Source organism: Drosophila miranda (genome assembly GCF_003369915.1).
Source record: "Drosophila miranda strain MSH22 chromosome Y unlocalized genomic scaffold, D.miranda_PacBio2.1 Contig_Y2_pilon, whole genome shotgun sequence".
NCBI classification, from domain to species: Eukaryota; Metazoa; Arthropoda; class Insecta; order Diptera; family Drosophilidae; genus Drosophila; species Drosophila miranda.
In genome coordinates, this window is record NW_022881614.1 from 32,884,210 (window position 1) to 32,904,096 (window position 19,887).

The 19,887-nt window shown below is 43.6% G+C and overlaps 1 protein-coding gene across 2 annotated transcripts; it reads left to right on the plus strand.

Annotated features, from left to right (window-relative positions):
- The first annotated feature begins 4,133 nt into the window (after positions 1 to 4,133).
- On the plus strand, positions 4,134 to 7,377 carry LOC117193331 (protein telomere ends associated-like). Of its 2 annotated transcripts, XM_033398060.1 has the most exons (8): positions 4,930 to 5,071; positions 5,136 to 5,707; positions 5,765 to 5,842; positions 5,912 to 5,944; positions 6,005 to 6,307; positions 6,374 to 6,421; positions 6,484 to 7,218; positions 7,285 to 7,377. In XM_033398060.1, the coding sequence occupies exons 2-7, from the start codon at positions 5,538 to 5,540 to the stop codon at positions 6,533 to 6,535; spliced, it is 684 nt and encodes a 227-aa protein (XP_033253951.1). In that variant the 5' UTR covers positions 4,930 to 5,071; positions 5,136 to 5,537; the 3' UTR covers positions 6,536 to 7,218; positions 7,285 to 7,377. The 2 variants fall into 2 exon arrangements, with proteins under 2 accessions (XP_033253952.1, XP_033253951.1); XM_033398061.1 differs by lacking the exons at positions 5,765 to 5,842; positions 5,912 to 5,944; positions 6,005 to 6,307; ... (1 more) ...; positions 6,484 to 7,218; positions 7,285 to 7,377 and adding an exon at positions 4,134 to 4,644 and having other exon boundaries at positions 4,707 to 5,071; positions 5,136 to 5,533.
- The last annotated feature ends 12,510 nt before the right edge of the window (positions 7,378 to 19,887 follow it).

Consider the following 19,887-nt stretch of genomic DNA (forward strand, 5'->3'; position numbering starts at 1 on the left):
AGAGGATTGAGGATTGAAAAATGCAGGATCAGCGAGCTGAATGTTAGATGGAATACGCCAATCGGATACATTTGTTACACTTGGCTTGTTTCCCAGAGGGCAATGCCGGATAGCTGTCGACCCCAGGGCTGGGTAGTTCCCCTTGCCCGCCAAATGTAGACAAAAAAGGAGACATACTACTTCTCGGGACATCAAAACTAACAACAACCTAACAACAACAAAGAAAATCATAAACAGACGGCTATCAAGTGGGTGAAGCTTGGGTGTTATCACTTCGCGCGCCCGCCCTGCCTGTGACCAAACACAACGTTCATTTTGGCCACCCTCTGCTGGAACGGTAACGGCTGGCCTAATCCATGGCTTACGCCACGCGTCCTCCCTCTATTTTAAATTTAATGCATCATGCTTTAATATCTATCCAAGCTTTAATAATCGTAAATTGACAATTTCATCTTTCTCATTAATAAATAGCTATACTCAAAATTATCACAAACCACTAAGAAACACCAAAACGTTCGACACAAAGGCAAACAAGGAAATAACTGCTGAAAATTCGTTCAACCAACAGGGATACCCTCACCCATACGTAATGGAATATGTGTAGATGAGTGGATCCAGTTTTACGGGAGTTAATTTAACTCGGGCCCCTACGGAGACTTAACCTACCAAGAGCTCTTGTTAAGGGTCCCCGCGACATAAACAATAAACAATATTTTTCCACAAATCGCTCGACCAAATACGGTGGAACTGATGGACCCCCGCGTCACCCACTAAGGGTTAATCTTCTGGCACTGAACAGCTGATCGCAGATTTAGGTTCGTTAAAGGTGTTGGTGTTTTTACATATTTTTTTTCAATGTACGTTAAACGGTTTAAGCTAATACTAATTACTAAATAAAGGACAACACACGGAACAAAATAACATTTAATGTGGAACGGTGTTTGGAGTGCGGATTATGTTTTTTTTCTTTAAATTCAAACGACGTGGGCGATCGCTGGCCGTGGCCGGTCAGCCCTAAATTTATATAGGTCCGAGTATACGTGTGCGCGTGGGTGTGTGTGTGAATAGGGTTTCGGGGTTGTTACCTGGTGAATGAGACCAAACGTGTGGCACGCACTGGAAGGCGATGCAACGATCGTGCGGTGTGGCTAGAATCGCCCTGGCAGCTAAATCGTTCTCTTTCACCCTCCCCCTTCACACGTCCCGCGCTACTTGGCTCACACACGCGCACTGGAACGAACTCACTCAGGTTCCGTTGGGCAGTCTTCTTCTCTGCAGTCGACTTTCTCGAACTCCAGTGTCTCCAGGAAACCTTCTGGCCCGGTTCTGGTGGCTATATTCCTTGCCGGCTGTTTGTAAAATTTTCTGCATTACAACCTATTTTATCGCCCGCCTTTTCTGTACTCACTTCAAACTTTCTGTTTTAAGCACAAAATTTCCAATTTCGACGTTACTCCGTCCACGCTCCACGATTTCTATAATCCAATCCACGTTTTCTAATATTTTCACTCCTATTTATCCCTTTTTCCCTTACTAATACATATATCTAATCCTATTCTCTTCCTTATATCCCCAGTAACGGCTCCAGCTCCCCCCGATGTCACCATACACCATCGAGCCTCCCTGGACTTCCGCTAGATGGCGCGTCGCCCTCAGCCCTGGCCACCTATCGTTCAGGTGGGACTGGAACACATTTACTGTCATACTTGGTTGAGAATCGGTAATCGTGGGGGCGATGAGAGCAGTAAGTGTAGTTGTGTAAGCAGAGGTTCGAGAATGCATACAAATGCTTATGGTGGATCCCTCAGTAGAAACGCTGGTATCGCCCAGCCCAGACACAAGTGCAGACGATTGAGTTCTCCTAAGCAGAAGCTGCTGGGCGAACCTGGATGTGACGAGATGCAGCTGCGATCCTGAATCTAAGATGGCACGACAAGGAACTAAAACGCCAGACCGATTCTTTACGAGAACCACGGCTGTAGCCAGAAGCACGACATCAGAGTGAAGACCTTGGGCAGCAAGAGAGGTAGACGAAGGTAGAGACGAGCTGCTAGCAGAATTTTGAGCAACGGAAAGAGTGTCCGGTTGAACGGCCAGATCGGGAGGAGTAATACCTGGGCAGCCTTGTGTTGTGGGCTGTATACTATCGAAGTGCAACAAACTATGATGCCTACCGCCGCATACTCGACATTTTCCACTATTGCATGCGCGGCAATTAATTAGGCAATTAAAGCATAGGGAAAGCTTCTTCACTTCTTTGTGGCGCAGCAACGGTGAGAGATTTCCGAATATCTTACACGAGTATATTCCATGGCCCGCTGAGTGGCAAAAGACGCATACAGACGGGTCGGCGGAAGAGTTGGAAGCTACAAACGTTTTCTTAACCTGCGTATAGGAATGGTTTTTTCCCACCTGATCGCTACAAGCGTGTGTCGCTGTAGCATATTCCAACCGCATCCATTTTCTGGCAGCGTTGCTGCAAGAATTCGAAGAATTCCTCTGCGGTAGGTATAGCATCCGACGATGTGTGCTCCTCCTATTTGGTTTGCGTCTTCGAATCCAACTTCTGCAGCAGCATGTTGATGACCATGAATCCTGAAATCTCCTCAGCAGTTCCCAATTTCTGCAACGCTCGCATGTGTAAATTGACTGCATCCGAAAACTCCCGAAGCCTTTTAGCAGAAGGCGAGTCTACCCTCTTTAACCCAAGAATCTTCTTGATGTGTGCCTGGAAAACAAGTCTTTTGTTATTAAAGCGTTTATTAAGTATATCAAGAGCCGCACGATAATTGGCACTGGAGAGCTCTAACGATCGAACCGAATCCAAAGCCGCATCAGCGAGGCAAGAGCGAAGGTGCTGGAATTTCTCGATGTCACTGAGATCCGCATCCGCTTCAATCACCGATTTGAACATTGCCATAAAATCCGAGAACTCGACGTATCCACCAGAAAACTTAGGCACCTTCAGCTGCTTGTGAGCCATGATGATGGTACTATGGCCGGAATGGCTTGGCAGAGTCGTAGAATGGGCAGCGGCGTGTGACTGGCTTACTTCAACAGCAGCCAGCAACTCAGCTTTCAACGATATGAAAAGAGTATCGAAGATTTCGCGCAGCTCACTCCCAATCTCGTTTTGATCGAGAGCCTCCAACTCATTATGGGCCTTATTAAATTCCTCTCGAATTTCTGCCAACATATCAAGGCGCACCTCGACTTCCGCGGCGGTCAGCTTATCGATTTTATTCCCCGCGAAGGACTCGCCAAGCCTGTGCAATCGATCATATAATGACTGACTTTTACGCTTATACAGATTCAGTCTGGAATCAGCCACCACAATATTTCCGCCCGCGCCTGTATTCGGATCGTTGTCCATGTTAACCGTTGTGCAACAACGGAAAATGAAATACCGCTTAAGCGACGATGTATAGACGCGAGAGCGAGAATGCAAGCCACGAAAAGTCAAGAACCGCGGCTGCAGCTGCGCAGAGAATGAGAGATTCGACGCTTAAAGTACCGGAATTTGTCTATAAATATTCCAGCCGCCCTCTCACTGAATTTGCACTTTAAACTGTTTTTCAACGTGCACCCAAATGTATTTGTTGGTAGTTAAACTACCCAACAACAAAATATTGTATAAATAATAAGTGTTTTAACGGAACGCGATTAAGCAATGGTTTTATATCACGTCGGGGGGTCACCAATGTTTGAGATGCCAAGCTTTTTTGGCACCTATGTGTTTCAAAAATGACAAGAGATTTCGGGTTAAACTTTATAATTCGTATTTAATCTTGGTGGCTTAGCGGGAGCCGATTGCTTGCTATTGCCAGATAAACCTTATGCGAGATCGATATGCAACCAATGCGCAGAGGGGTTAGCATAGAACTCAACTATAGACGACGGCGTTAGATCAAAGTGATTGCCGAAGTGGCGGCAGCAGATCAAAGTAGTTGCCGAAGTGGCGGCGGCAGAGAGCCCCTTTAGCGGGAGAGCGCAGCAGCTCTGCAGAGCTCTCTCTGCTCATACAATAATAATGTTAAAGTTACGATAATTCTTCAGCGACTGGCCCGAACAGATATCGTGGTCTTTTTTTAAGGAAAGGTGAAGGATAGGATGGACAGTAAATATTATTATTATTTAGTTATTATTATTTAGTTCAACTCAATCTGATATCCTGTTTAAATAAAGGGGGCATCAGTGGGCTAAGTTCGCTCAAACCAAAAAGCAAAACAGAGAAAAATAAAAAAGGCGCAAAATCCAAAAAGGCGTACAAGTCAGCAGAAACCGACTGAAACTGAAGTTTATTAACATAATAAAAATGTATTCGCCTCGAAAAAAAGCACACCGTCCAGCAGTCTCTTTTCGGGAGTTTAGTAAGCTAATTAAGAACCTGCCGGACATTGCATTCGACGTGCAAAGCGACCAAGCTGAGGAAGGATCAAACAAAACGCTGGACGAGTGCGCCCAGTGGTACTACGAAGCCTTCTACAAGGATCCCAGTGTACGAAAGCGGTACAAGTTCAAGGTGCGCGCTTGTGCCAAGCTAAAGAAGGATAAGTTGCTCAGTCTGCCAGATGCAGAAGTAGATGAGACGCCCGAAGAGAATGAGCATGAATTGGCTGATGATGTTGCAGTCAAAGTGGAAAAGTAAGTATAAGTACCACCCAATGTATGCCACATTTTTGGCTAATTCTCTTGACCATTGACAGAATGGGAATGTTCATGTTTCCCGGAACCCTCGAAGACTTTGCAAAGTACGCGGACAAGTATATGATATGCAAGCTTACGACACAGAAGGAAACAAGCACGGAAGACATCCAGCCCGATAGCAAACAGAAACGAAGTCAGTTGCAGAAATTCTACAACTCACTCTACATGTTCCAGAAGAGCGAAAGTCCACCAATATATTCCCTGAGGCACCGCCTGCTCTTTTAGTGAAGTTGCTAAGACCTTGCTATCCCGTAGATGAAGCAACAGGCAGCAGTTTAGCAGAGCATAAAAAAAAGGGTCCAACAGTCCAAGAGCACGAGAGGCATCGGGAGCCTGAAGCTCCTGAAGGTCCTGAAGCAACCAGGTAAGTACACGCTATAAATACAAATGTTCCCCCAGCAGAGCTCTTCAATTTTTACGCTCGACAGCGACTTTTCCATTGAGAGCTTCCAAGTATTCGGGAAACATCTGGCGAACCTCTACGATATTGTGTGCCAGCTGAAGCTCAGCGATCCCGAGTATGTGGTCAAGGACTTCGAGAAGGGGGGGCCTATTGCTATTACTTGGCATTTTATCTAACGCCGGAGATTCGTGACAGATACAAGTACATCCTAAAGCCGTGTACGTCGGACCTGAGTGCCCGCCTACTTGCCATACCCAGCCGTGAGGAAGCCGAAAAGCTCAGGCGAAATTTGCCAGAGTTGATTTAACCATCGCCAGATCTGGAGCGACCCAAAAGTCCCAATTTGGTCACAGAACTAGCAGTGGCACCTGTCGACTTTAAATTTTTCAAAAAGTATATCGTGAATCTGGATGACATCAGCCAGCAAATGCGGGGCTGCCACGAGTACAAGGACTTATCCGAAGAGGAGTGTGGCGCGGAATACTTCAGGCAGTTTTATAGCTCGCCAGAAATACGCGAACGATTCCAGTATAAACTGAAGCCTTGTCCAGGAATGGTACGCGGAAGATTGCTGGGTCGACCGGCCTGCTCAGAAGGGTAAATGAAAATATGAACCCATTTCACATTTAATTTGAAAATGTTTGTGCATTGCAGGCCATCGAATGGAGTTGAAAAGGCAGCCGAACAGAACCGACCAGCTCCAATAAAGGAAAGCAGTCGTCAATCAGACCCGTAAATGTCTCTGTTTTCAATGCTTGTGTGGCTTTTGATTGGTAGATTACATCTATATTTATGTTTTAGCGAGCCTCTGCCTGAGGAGGAGCATTGTGTCGAGTAAGAAATAATGAATTATGATTGTCGAAACATTTAAAATCCCTTTTTGTTTGCTTTCAGAAACGATAACAACAAAAATAAAAAGTTTCCAGTTACGTTCAAGGAGTTCAAGCGCAGTGTGACGAATCTCAGCGAAATTGTACAGAAAATGCAGCAGAGCGAGGAGTACAGAGAGAAGTCCGAAGAGCAGTGTGCTAAGGAGTACTACCAGCGATTCTATTCCATGCCCCAGATGCGTCAACGCTTCGAATGTAAGTTCAGGCCCTGTCCCGCCAATAAGTGCAAGCTGCTGCTCCGCTATGCAGTAGAACATCCTGAACCATCCGAAGAGCAGTCTGAAAACATTCCGCCTAAGAAGACAATGTGGGTATATTCGCTTATAATGCAAGATTTTCATTTGAACAGGCTTTATCTTTATTGTAATTTCAGAAAGCCGTCTTCTTTGAGCTCCGCTAGTGATGACGTAGTAACTATTGGGTAAGAGAATGCCATATATTTTTTGTGACCACACTAATAATCTCGTGCTCTTATCTCTGCAGCTCTGCTCGCTTCAAGTTTCCCGTGTCCTTGGGGTATTCAGGCGCTCTATAAACTACGAGGAAATCGTCAGGTCCCGGCTGGGAAAATCTACCGTCAAGCCGCAGCTCCAGGCCCAGACTGCCAACCCGCAGAACCCACAATACGAAAGGTATTTCCGTCAGTTTTATGTCTGGTTCTACGCATTCCCCTATTTTCGCAAGCAACACGCATATCGATTCAAATGTGGTGAGGACAAACAGCTGCTGAAAAAGCAGTGCGACTATGCAGTACCATTGAATGAGAGTGCCAAGCAGAAAGTGGAAGACGAGCAAAAGCGCCGACGATCGATTGGTAGTCGTGGAAGACCAGAACCTGAACCTACTTTGAAGCCCAAACCAGCCCTGTCAGAGCGCTGTGGCGTCACACCACAGATTTCCTTTAAAGTATTTTCCAAACTGTTGTATCTCGAAGATGCAGTTAGCAAAATGGAGCTGCATCCAAACTTCGCTGCAATGACGGAAGTAGAGTGCCAACGGCTGTACTACGAGGCCTTCTATAGCACGCCCAGCATACGGGAGAAGTATCCTTGTAGAATAAAGCCCTGCCCGGCCGGCATGAGGGCCAACCTACTGCATATCCCCCAAGCCGGATAACCTGTCTGATCTCAGATACCCGCAGAGAAACGTATCTGGCCAGCGTCAGAGCACTCCAGATTTTGACAGATTGTATGCGGATAGGAAAGCCGAGCTCGATGGGTAAGAAATTTGAGTTTCCTGGCTCCAGGATTCTTTAGATGCATTGTCTCTCTTCCTTTCTTTCAGCAAACAAAAGCTTAACGTGGTCAACTACGTGCCCACAATCTCAGCTCCTACATAGCTCGTCGTGTTGCATGTCCCGAGAGAAGAGCTGTCGTTGAGAAGTACATAGTCGAAACGGTAAGGGATTTCAATGAGGCAGCGGCTATCAGTGTCTCGGGGCTGGATACAGCTAGGAGGGAAATCGGTGAAGAAGAGAAGACAGAGGCTACACCAGTGGCTGCAACGATAGGCGTTGGAACTACAGCAGCGACTGGCCGTGAACCTGCAGAATGTCCAGCAGGCTCTATTGAAGTTGAAGGGGAAGTTGAATCTCTAGAGGAAAACAGAGTAAGAGGCGACACTGTGCCAGAGAGTACAGCAGCAAGTGTTCCAGCCAGCAGCGCGAACAATCAGTCCTCTACTACTCTACCAGAGGTTGAAAAAACGACGAATCCAGGGACCACTACGTCTGTAACAACATCCAATGAAGTGCAGACAACAGCATCTGAAACAGTGCATTCTGAGGCATCTGCAGTCACTTTGAGCCACCTGATTGAACAACTTGAACAAACAGTGGACATCTTTGCTGCGCCGAGCTACCAGGTAGGATAGGCAACAAGCAGCGATTGGCGCAACCAAAAACTAAACCGCACCCTGTCTGTCCCTTAACAGGAGCACACTATCAAGCATTTAATCTTCCAAAGCACCGGCCTAAGGAGAACGGTTTGGCGCATACTCTTCCAGCTGAGCCAAGAGGAGTTCCGCACCTACACAAGCATCCAAAATGGCGAGGCTCTCTATGAAAAAGAAGGCATTCTGCAGCGATGTCATCAGCAGGTTGTGGTCCAAGGCTATTGGCCACTTAATTTGTATGTGAAGCTGCCCATGTTGCGCCGACTGTTGCACAGCAAAGGAGTGGAAATGCAGTCGCTGGATCTGCTGTAGCAGTCGCCAAAGATCTTGCATTGGAGCGATCTAATGCTGCTCACCGATTTCGATGAAATTGTTGAGCAGCATTACGCGGATCGCACCGGCAAGCAGATCGACGATGCGGAATTGCTGTTCCAAGAACGTGAGCAGCTTTATGCGAGCTGCTGACGCATGATCAATGGATACGCCAAGTGCCGAAGATCACGAATGAAGCATTAAATGAGCCAATTTTAGGTTTTGCTGATTCTGCTGTTGCAGGTGCAGTATTAAGTAAGTGTTTTACATTTGATTCGTGGATATATTCTAAATGTGCATTATATTGCCAGAGCTACTCTGTGGAGTGGAGGAAAGCCAGGCCTCGGCGATAACTATTGAGTCAGACAACGCCACACCCACACCATCTGGTAAGTTGTTTGCCTGGTTGCAGGCCTTTACGCAGTCTACTCTGCTTGTAATTACAGAAGTATCCATTTGCCCGCCCACTGAGCTCAACGCTCAGTCTACCAACTTTGTGGACATGGACGAAGTGGGTCCGGCTTCACAAATGCCAGACGCAGAGTATGATCCGCTTGGGAGAGCTTGCAGGTTCCGGTCAAGCAGGAGGCCATTAAGTTCCTCGACAAGCTGCGCGGCAGCTGTATCAACAGCCAAGACTTCCTGTGGGGGAGCATTGATTCAAACGAACAAATTATTAACTTGGATGACAGTCAGGAGTCACTTTCGGGCTTAGCTTGCTTTGCCATCCGCAAAGCTACAGAAATTGCGCCATCGAATGCAAATGCATTTCCACAGTTTCCTGAAAGTGAAAACCCTAATATATCCACGGAGTCAGAAATTATAGAGTCTCAGCCTGAGGCAGAGCCGCAGCTGAATGTGATGCAGAAGGAGGCGCTGGTGCCGCCTCTAAACGAGCCCATAAAACGCAAAGATAAAACGTCTGCCTCAAACGAAGTGGGCAAGAAGCCGCGTCTGATGAACGAGAAGGTGCTGAAGTTGCGACATGAGTTCCGCGCCCTTCCGCTCCACGCCGTGGTATGCTTGGGATCGACTGACTTTGCTCCCGGTCTAGAGGACGAGCAACCAACCACTTCCTTGCAAGTCGCTTCTGCCAAGGAAAAGGAGCCGCTTCGCAGGATTTTGCTTTAGGCAACACCCTTCTAGCATCCTCCCAGCTGGACGCCCTATTGGATGCTCCAAACGTTACGCTGCGCAAGGTAAATGAAAACTCTATCACTGTAACAGGTAGTGATAAGATTAGCGACCAGGGGCCCCCGCCTGTGCTGCAGATTTGCGTTATATTTCGAGAGGTGGAGCGCTACCGATACTGCAGAGCACTGACAACAGAACAGATAATCAAGCACAGGATCGATGGCTATATCGTGGGCAGTTCCTATCATGATGCGTTGATCAAGATAAACGGAAAGTTGTGCAACGTGCGGGGTGCCCTGATGGAAACCCTATTTCCCTATATGTCGGCTCGACTGCGATCTGATTTGCAGGACATCCTCTGTGATCTGGGGGCATACATCTACAATAGTCGCTGGCATGCGTACAATGATGCCCTCCAGGACCTTCGAGCTCGTGTGCTGTCCATGTTTATGGACGTGGCCCCCCAGTTTGCATACTTCCGCGCCGAGTTCGACAATGCGACTCGAGAATGGGCCACCTGCAGCACGATCGATTGGTGGGACCCGGAAATCGTTGGGCCACGGCCCAGAGGCGACGTCGGGACGGTGCTCAAGCTAGGGGTACTCGGGCGCATGAAAGAATTAAAGGCGCAACTGCGTTGAATTTTTGTTTTGTTAATAAATAAAGTGTTTTCCGTTATCCCACAACCTAACAAATTTTGTTTGCATCTTTTCAGAAACCGTAATGCCATTACAAGTTTTTCATTTTATGCATCGGTTGGCGAAGGACGAGAGGCAGGATGAATATAAGGCCATCAAAGAACTTCACGCTCTGCCGGTTGAAAAGAAGCTGCATTGGAGTTAGGAAATCGTGTCCCGAAATATGACGGTTCTGGTGCGATCAGGGGAACCCCCTATTTAGATCCTCTTCAAAGGAGCTTGTTCCAGATGAAAAGCTCCTTGGTGGCTTGGAATTTAAGCCAAATATTAATTTAACAATTTTAATTTTAATTTTAACATAAAGAAGCCAGAAAACAAAATACCTACAAATTATATTTTTAATTTAAAGTTAAAGTTTAAAAAAAATTAATTGTGGTTTATTGCGCGTCAATATTAGATTCAGTTTATGTTTTAAGTGTTTAAGTGGCGCCAGCGTCACAATGTACATATGTACACATACAGTGCTGATAAACTGAATAGGTTAAACAATTTTTAAAAGTCAAGCCGCCATATCTTTTTAACTAACTTACCGATTTATTTGAAATATTTTTTTTGCATGGATGATTCATTGTTAATATAGCAAGAAAGTTTGTGGTTTCCAGGACACATATTTGAAGGCTTTTTATAAATTTTTTCAAAAACATTACAATATGATCGTACTATATATCTAATCGTAGAAATATATTTATAATTATAATAAAATTATATTATAATAACAATAATATAAGCACAATAACCAAAAACGTTATATAGTTTAATAACTGTTTTGAAGAAAAAAAAAAATCGCTCTTTCTCATCGACGATAATTTTAAAACTTAGACTTCAGCCTTTAGCACTTTTGCTTACTTCGATAATCAAGTTAACGTAAAACGGTAAAAGCTAACCATAGTGCGACAGTGTAACTTTATAATTTATGAATTAAGTTGTCGGGACCACACATTACGATTGTAGCTATACTTATGACGAGATAACTTTGTCAACATTTCTTTGGAGAGATGTAGATCGTGTATATGAAATCATATACACTCCCCGACACTTGAATACGACATACTAAAATGTACACTTTAGGCACCAATATTTCCGGCACAAGCCAAAGAAAACGGTGAATTTGAATTTTCCTCAAATCTCTATTCAATTTAGCATAAATTAAAAAAAAAATAATATGTAAACTTTTAATAGCACGGTTTTATTATATGTTCTTCTTTCTTGATCGGCGTATTCGAATGAATGTGTGTTGGCATATCGATACTTGTCGAGGACAAGTATCGATATATCGAGTACATTGGTATTTCTTATAATACTATCGATGAGTAAATCTTAAACTAATATTCAAATCTTATAAACTAATATTCATATCTTACATTCGGGCAACCTGACTACAGATCGCCCACGATCTACACACTAAGGCATACAGTTGGTTAAACATTTCTTATTCGGTATTGTCTTACTTAACATACTATTTCATCGATTAACAACATGAGACCATAGTTTTATCCTTGCACTCTACCCAGGGTTTAAGCCTTGCTGGTTCTAATATACTTCGGAATGGCATTTGCGTCAACTGACAGTCCTCAATGTCGACAACCTCATAACGATCATTATCCAATACTCTATTGATCCTGTACGGTCCTCTATACTTTGGTGCGAACTTCTTATTGATCCCCGGTGTTGTGTCCACATGCCGGACTGCTACATAGTCACCAGGTTCATACTTTAATGGGGCTCTATGTTTATGGGCATACATCTTCTCATTTCTTTTCTGCGACAACCGTATGTTCTCACTTGCTATTTCTCTTATAGTTTCCAACTCTCTAAGTTCTGACGCTAACTTCTCCTCTAGGTATTCGGTTAATTCATCTACAACGGGTCCTTTCTGGGGTATTCCAAATAACAATGTGCTAGGTGTCTTTTTCGTACTGCTGTTAACGGAGTTATTAATGGCGTGCTCTACCTTGCTCATCAACCTATACCAATCGGCTTGCTCAAGGGGCTCTGACAGTTTTCCTAACATAGGAGTAAGAACACGATTCACCCGCTCCACTTGGCCATTCGCCTGCGGTGCACCTGTAGCTACCTTAATGTGCTCTATCCCTCTCTCCTGCAGAAAACTAGAGAACTCTAACGAGGTGAAACAGGTCCCACGATCTGATATTATCCTAGTAGGGCGACTATAGAAATCAAAATATTTACTTAAGGCATCCTTCGCTTCCCGCGTGCTGGTACTATTAACCGGGAACAATTTGACAAACTTAGTGAATGCATCTATTACCACAAGGAGGTGTTTTCGCTTAGATCTAATACTCGGCAACGGACCCAAATGATCAACATGTAGGGTATTAAAAGGAACACACGACTTTGGGATACTATGGAGCGTTCTGTTATGGATTGTTTTAGGCATCGAGTGTAGTATACACGGTAGACAGTTTCTGATGAACCTTGCCACTTTACTTCTCATTGACGGAAACCAGTAGGTCCTCAAAAGGTCACTCACGCACTTCTCTGCGGCCAGATGTCCTAGTTTTTCGTGTGACCGCCTTATCAACTGCTCTTCCATACACATTGGTACATAGAAACATAGTTTGTTTTCACAACTCCTCTTGTAAACAATACCATCTATCATTTCAAAATCTACTTCAATTCCATCCTCTAGCATTTTTCGAATCCTAACTACTTCCTTGTCTCGCATCTGTTCTGTTTGCAATATCAAATCAACATCTTCTGGCGTTGCACCTACTACCCCAACTATCAATGATTTTAGTAATCTTTCCTCCTGAAACTCTAACTTGTCCCTCTCTACTGTATCCTCAACACATTTTTTCTCTTTATCTGAATTCCTACTACTAATGTACTTTACTCCCCCCACCACATCGTTAACGCTTCCTCTACATTGGCTCAAATCTCTAATTTCAATCTTTATCCATCCTTTTCCCTATATTAACTATTCTCTATGTTATCTCTACAAACACCACCAAGGTTCTCTCTATCATCAGACTACCACCTATTTCCCAATCTACTTCCTACTGCACTTGATTCTCCACACTCAATCGCAGGGTTCTGTACGGTACTACTACGCTCTCTATTGATATTTAATTCTCTACACTTAATCACAGGGTTCTCTACGGTACCTCTATGCTCACTACCAGTGTTGTCTCTACTTACACTATTCCTTGTATATTGCTTTCTACTCTCATCTTTTTCTAAATTAGACTTTTCTAAACCGTATTTGACTCTATAACCATCCTCTAACATATTCGTCACTTGATCTTGTCTGCTCAGCGCATCAACGTGCGCCATACTGGCCCCAGGTCTGTGCATAATGGAGTAATCATAGTTCTCTAACTCTAGGGACCACCGTGCTATCTTAGGACTAATTGACTTTCTGGTTAACGTCTGTACTAACGAATTACAATCCGTGATTATTTTGAAGGACCTATGCTCCAAATATGCTCTAAAACGCCTCAATGCATAAATTATAGCCAATGTCTCTAGTTCGAAACTATGATAACGTGATTCTCTTTCTGTTGTTTTGCCGGAATAATAGGACACAGGGTGCATCTTCCCATCATCTTGTCTTTGCATCAGTATTGCGCCATAACCGTATGAACTTGCGTCTGTATGTAATTCCGTTTCTCTATTTGGGCTAAAAATGGCTAATACCGGAGGATTTGCCAACGCATTCTTAAGAGTTTCAAACGTCTTCACCTGTTCTCTATTCATGAGAAACGGACCACCTTCTTTTAACAACTGCACCAAGGGCTTAGCTGTCGTCGCAAATGACAACATGAAACGTCGAAAATACGAAAAGAATCCCAAGCATGAGGGCAGTGCTTTTACATTTTGAGGGACTGGGGATTTTTTCAAGGCCTCAATATGGGAATCACTAGGAACTATTCCGTTTTGATTAACTTTATACCCCATGAAATCGATGTTTCGATTGACAAACCTACACTTTTTTAGATTTATCTCTAAATTTTGCTCGCTAAACCGAATGCATAGTCTTTTTAATATATCCATGTGTTCTTCAACTGTTTTAGTCGCTACTAATATATCATCCATGTACACTACAATGCTTTTGTTCCTAATAAAGTCTCTCAAGAGCTCCGAAATAAATCTCTGAAAAATAGCGGATCCATTTTTTAACCCAAAGGGCATTCTCAAGTACTCATACTGTCCTTGCGGTGTCACAAACGATGTATACGGAACTGATTTTTCTTCTACGCCTATTTGATGATACCCACTTTTCAAATCTATAATGGAAAAACTGCACTGGTTTTCTAAAAACTCAAGACAGTCCTCAATAAGGGGCAATGGGAAATTATCTTTAACAATTCGTTTGTTCAGACCACGGTAATCGACACACATTCGAAGTTCTCCTGATTTTTTTTTTACTAGGACCAACGGGGAAGCATAAGGAGACTCACTATGACGGATTACTTTGTTTTCTAACAGATCATCTACTATTTCAGCTACTTTCTCTCTCTCATGGCAGGATAAACGACGCGGAGTACAATGAAATGGTGTTGTTTCTGTTACACGAATCTGCATCTGATACTTTGGTGGTGCTTTAAAGTCAAATTCTTTGTGTAAATAGTATGTCTTAATAACTTCCCTACACTTTTCTGCAAGAGTGAGGCCAAATTCGAAACCTACGTTAATATGTTCCTCTTCATCAATCTCTACCGACGCACAAAAGTTACTGAATTCGTCGCCTTGATTCATATTCTCGATGGCCATTTTGTCATTCCTTGAGTTTTCTTGTGTCTGATTTTTAAATGGATTAGAACGTTTGATTAGCTCGCTTCTTTCTGATTGATTACCATCTAACTTATCATATAGTCTTATGTTAATATTATTTTTACGTTCGGTGAATAAAGACGCGCAGGTTAAACTAATAGCTTTTTGCTTTAACGAACTTAATGATGTGTGTTGCTTCGCATTGATATTTTTCTTATGAACTAATTTTACTTCAATAACTTTAAGGGCATCGCGTCCCAACAATACCGGCAAAGGCAGCATGTTATCATCTACGATGTTTAATAAAACGATATATTTCTTTGTGCAAAATTCAATATGGCACTTAAATTTTCCCCATATGGGAATTGGTTGTCCTCCTAGTCCATAGTATTTCCTAACTTCATTATAGGCTTCAACTATAGCCGACTTCGGTATCAAAGACTTATGAATAAAACTTACAGGGCTTCCTGTATCAAATAGACTAAAAATACTGACGCCTCTTTGTTCACCAAACGGAAGTCATAAAGTGATTAACTGGACAGCCGCTAAATCGTCGTTGTTTTTTTCTCCTGGTCGCTCCTCATCTTGAACTGCAGCTACCCTAGTGGCCATCTTTCGTTTCGGGCACTGCGAATATAGGTGGCTGGTACTCCAACAGTTAAAACATGCCCCATCCGGTCTCTTTGGCTGACTGCATTCCTTCATAACGTGCCCAAATTGCCGACAGTTGTAGCAACGCATTGCGCCACCACCTTGCTGCTGCCCAACTGCCATACTCACATTTAGTTTTCCCTTTGTCATACCTTCGCTACGAATTGCTACGACGCCAGGAGCTCTTCTGACCTTATCATAGGTGACCATCTTGTCACGCAACTCGTTGAGTGTGCTGCAATATAGCATGGATGCTGCCATGCCCGTCTTGTCCTGCAGTCCCTCTACGATGAATTTGACCACATCGCTCGTGGCCATGTCTGCTTGCGACGCTATGCTGCACATTGCGACGAAATATTGCAATGCGCTTTCATTATTTGCAATTTTCCGTGCCTCCAATCGCTTTCCAATGTCCCACGCTGTCACTTTCTGCTCAAAGACGTTGAGCAATTCTGCTCGCATTAATTGCCAAGTCAAAGGCGCCACATGGTCGATGTACGCCTTCGCCGATCCGCCTAGCAGCCGCTTCGCTAATATCCAGCATTTGGACTCGGATACACCATGGAAATTCATAATGTCCTCAAAGTTACTTATCCAACTGGTTACAGCCTGGTCGTCATCTCCAGAAAATGGACGCATCAACGCCTCAATGTGTGTCAAGTCGATGCAATCTCTCGGCGTTTCCAACTCCATAGTCTCTTTCTCCGTTTTCAATATGCTTAATTTGAGATCAGCTAAGCGCTTGCGAGAAACGTACAATTGTTCCAACTGCTGCAAACGGCGCGATTCTTCTTCGTGTTCATCTGATCGCATGGTCAATTTCGAACAAGCGTTGTCTTGTCGCGGCATGAATGCTTCTCGAGCCTTCTGCACATTTTCACCATATTCTTCTGGCGCCGCTTTTACTGCGTGTTGTGCACTACGGTTGTCTCTATCTATCTCGCGCTCAACCGGGACTGCAAAAATGTCTGCCTGCATAGTCTCGTCTGCGCTTGGCGCCGTATTTCCTAGCTCATGCGTGTCTTCCATGATTTTTTTCACTGCTGTACGTAATTGGTGTATGTTGGCATCTTGATCAAAATATACGTTATGTCACTACGCAATATGTCGCTAAGTTCACTTTTGGTTTTCGCTCTTATGTCTGCATTGTTCATCGCAGTTTTTTTTTTTTTTGGGCAAACCCCACACCTGATATGTAAACTTTTAATAGCACGGTTTTCTTATATGTTCTTCTTTCTTGATCGGCGTATTCGAATGAATGTGTGTTGGCATATCGATACTTGTCGAGGACAAGTATCGATATATCGAGTACATTGGTATTTCTTATAATACTATCGATGAGTAAATCTTAAACTAATATTCAAATCTTATAAACTAATATTCATATCTTACAAATAGCAATATTCATCAAAGTAGATTGAGGAAAAAAATTTAATTGACAAGTTTTCGTCGTGTTTTTTAGATGCGGCTCGCAGATTAGATCTCATAGAGGTCTCGGAAGTAGCAATTTTGGTTCGGTTTTTTATGTTTTTGCCATAATTTGACCGGTTCTTTATGAAATCACTCAAAACACACCTAGTTTTACCAATTTCATCACTTATTTTCATTATTGATGGACCTACTTCGTTCGAGGCTTTTATTGTGGAGTTTTCGTCCTTTGAAAAGGACTTACCATAAATTTTTCAATGTGAATGTCGTATTCAAGTGTCGCATTTTTTGGGAGCGGAAATTTGAGTTATGTCAATTAAATTTTTTTCCTCAATCTACTTTGATGAATATTGCTATTATTTTTTTTTTAATTTATGCTAAATTTAATAGAGATTTGAGGAAAATTCAAATTCACCGTTTTCTTTGGCTTGTGCCGGAAATATTGGTGCCTAAAGTGTACATTTTAGTATGTCGTATTCAAGGGTCGGGGAGTGTACATATATACATATATGATATTCAATAAGGCAAAATAGTTCCCCAGGTACTCCTCCTACCTCTATTCCCTATTTACTCGCCAATGCGAATGCTAAATTTACATATATATGATGGTGCTAACTAAACCAACTGACTCCACTAAAAAACTAGTACCTGACTGATTAATCCTAAATACATTTAATGACAACAGGCCAATAAATAAAGATATAAATACGCGAATAATTACCTCAATGATTAAATAAATAAATCGGTTAATTTATATAAAAAAAAATTGATTTATTTTAATATATAAATGGATTAATTGAAATAAATAAATAAACACCTATATCAACAATTAATCTCCTAAGTAAACACAACACTGTCTAAATAAATAAATTAATAAATACATAAACGTACACTTAAAAAACGTGTACAAAGAGGGCATAAACTAAGAAGTTTATTTTTTATTTAATAATCCCGCATTAGAAGTGCCATATAAGGATTTATTTAAAAAAGGCAGCGTGACCGTTGTTTCAGGGTTACGAACTAGTTCCGTACAAGCAGCAAAGAAGCGTGAGAAATAAAAAGAGCAAGCAAAATAAAAAAAAAACATTCGGGGTTCTGAAATTCAACAAAAGCAAGTATTTAGAATAGACTAGTCAGGTAGAAAATTGATTCACTAATCGGATAAAATTATGTGGGCATGGCTAAATGTTCTATATGGCTGGGAATATTTGACGGAAGAAAGAATAATCAGGAATTAGTCGTAATAACCGGTTGACAACAATGATTACCGGCAATACTAATTCTCATACCCTAGGGAAAAGGATATTATAGAGTTGAGAAAATGTTTGTCGTCCCAGGCTCCGTAGGTATCAGGATCGAGATAAATATGTACAAGATACTAATAAAATACATGAATATGTCTAAAACATATCAGTTTGAGAAAAGTTCTTTATAAATTACGTTGTATCTTCATATCAAATTAACGGAATAGGGTATACAAAGGCAATACACGCATCATATCTTCAAATACCAGCAACATTGCGACTATTTTTTTTGTTGAACTTTTTTGTTTAAACTTTGTTTTAGTCAAAATACAATAACAGCAAGGACTAAAAACTATCCAGTTAAGTAGAAAGTTGATTCATTAGGTTAGGTTAGGTTAAGGCGGTAGCCGGGAGGGGGGGGGGATAAGAGCCTCCCGCCCCCAAGCTCACTTGGACCTATAAAAGGTCCGTTGTGTTGCCGCATGGGCATGTGCCCCTTCGCGTTGCCCGAACCGTGAGAGCATACTACTGCAGGTTAAGGGCAGTCCCATCCGGTGGCTTGGATGTATTTGGACAAGGTCCCTGGTTTGATTACGGACAGGTCCGAAATGTCCGTGAGGAAAGCGGCCCCGAGAATACGAAGACGACGATTTCCAAGGGCTGGGCAGTGGCAGAAGAAGTGGGGGACCGATTCCTCCTCCTCCTCGTCGCGACAACTCCTGCAGAAGTCGTTATGAGGGATTGACAGTCTAGAGGCGTGAGTGCCGATCTGCCAGTGTCCCGTAATGGCTCTAGTAACTGCAGAGCACTGTGCTCTGCTGAGTTTATACAGCTCTGCTGAGCGCTTCTTCGATCGATATGGCCATATCAATCTTGAGACTTTACAGGAAACGGTTTGCTGCCATCTCCTATTGGCATTTTGCTCGAACAATTCGTGCGTTAGGAGCCTGCACGTAGCCAAGGGCATCGCTACTTGCTCCCTCTCCGGTAGGAGATGAATCGTAGTACCCTGCCTGGCTAGCTCGTCGGCGGCGTCATTCCCCTCGATGTCCCTGTGGCCGGGGACCCATATAAGAAAGAGATCTAACTGCTCTGCGATCTCGTGCAGAGACCTGCGGCAGTCATTTACAGTCGCTGAGTTCGACGATATTGAGCCTAGAGCTTTGATAGCTGCTTGGCTGTCCGAGAAGACGCACACTAAGTGCGTATCTAGGAGTAATTTGGAGACGATCGAAATGGCCTCCTTGATGGCTTCAACCTCCGCTTGGAACACACTACAGTGATCCGGGAGCCTGAAGCAGTGACTGATGTTCAGCTCGCTGCAGTAGACTCCGCCTCCCACGCGGCCGTCTAGCTTTGAGCCATCAGTGTAGAAGTGGACCGCATTTGCAGGTCCTGGTTCGCACATCTCCCAGTCCTCGCTAGATGGGATTGACACCTGGAAGGGCGTCGAGAGGTGATCACTGGGGATACAGTAATCTGTCCTCTCTGGTAATTGCGGGAGTCTCATCAGGATTCCCGAGTGCCCAACCGCGGATGCTTTCCACAGTCTGGCTTCTCTCATTCTGAGGGCGGAAAGTGTTGCCACCTTCTTTCCCATGAGATCCACAGGGAGGAGGTCCAGCACAGTATCCAGGGCTTCCCCTGGAGTAGTGCGTAGCCCGCCAGTTATGCATAGCTCTGCCATGCGTTGAACTCTGCTGAGTTTATTGAGGCATGTCCTTCTGTCCAAGGCTGGCCACCATACCACCACTCCATAGAGCATGATTGGTCGTATGATGGCGGTGTAGAGC

Excerpts from the sequence above, each read along its gene's own strand:
- LOC117193331 (XM_033398060.1), top strand. The coding sequence starts at position 5,538 with ATGCGGGGCTGCCACGAGTACAAGGACTTATCCGAAGAGGAGTGTGGC. Across the intron at positions 5,843-5,911 it reads AGCAGTCGTCAATCAGACCC|CGAGCCTCTGCCTGAGGAGG; the intron begins GTAAATGTCTCT and ends TTTATGTTTTAG. Across the intron at positions 6,308-6,373 it reads ATTCCGCCTAAGAAGACAAT|AAAGCCGTCTTCTTTGAGCT; the intron begins GTGGGTATATTC and ends TTGTAATTTCAG.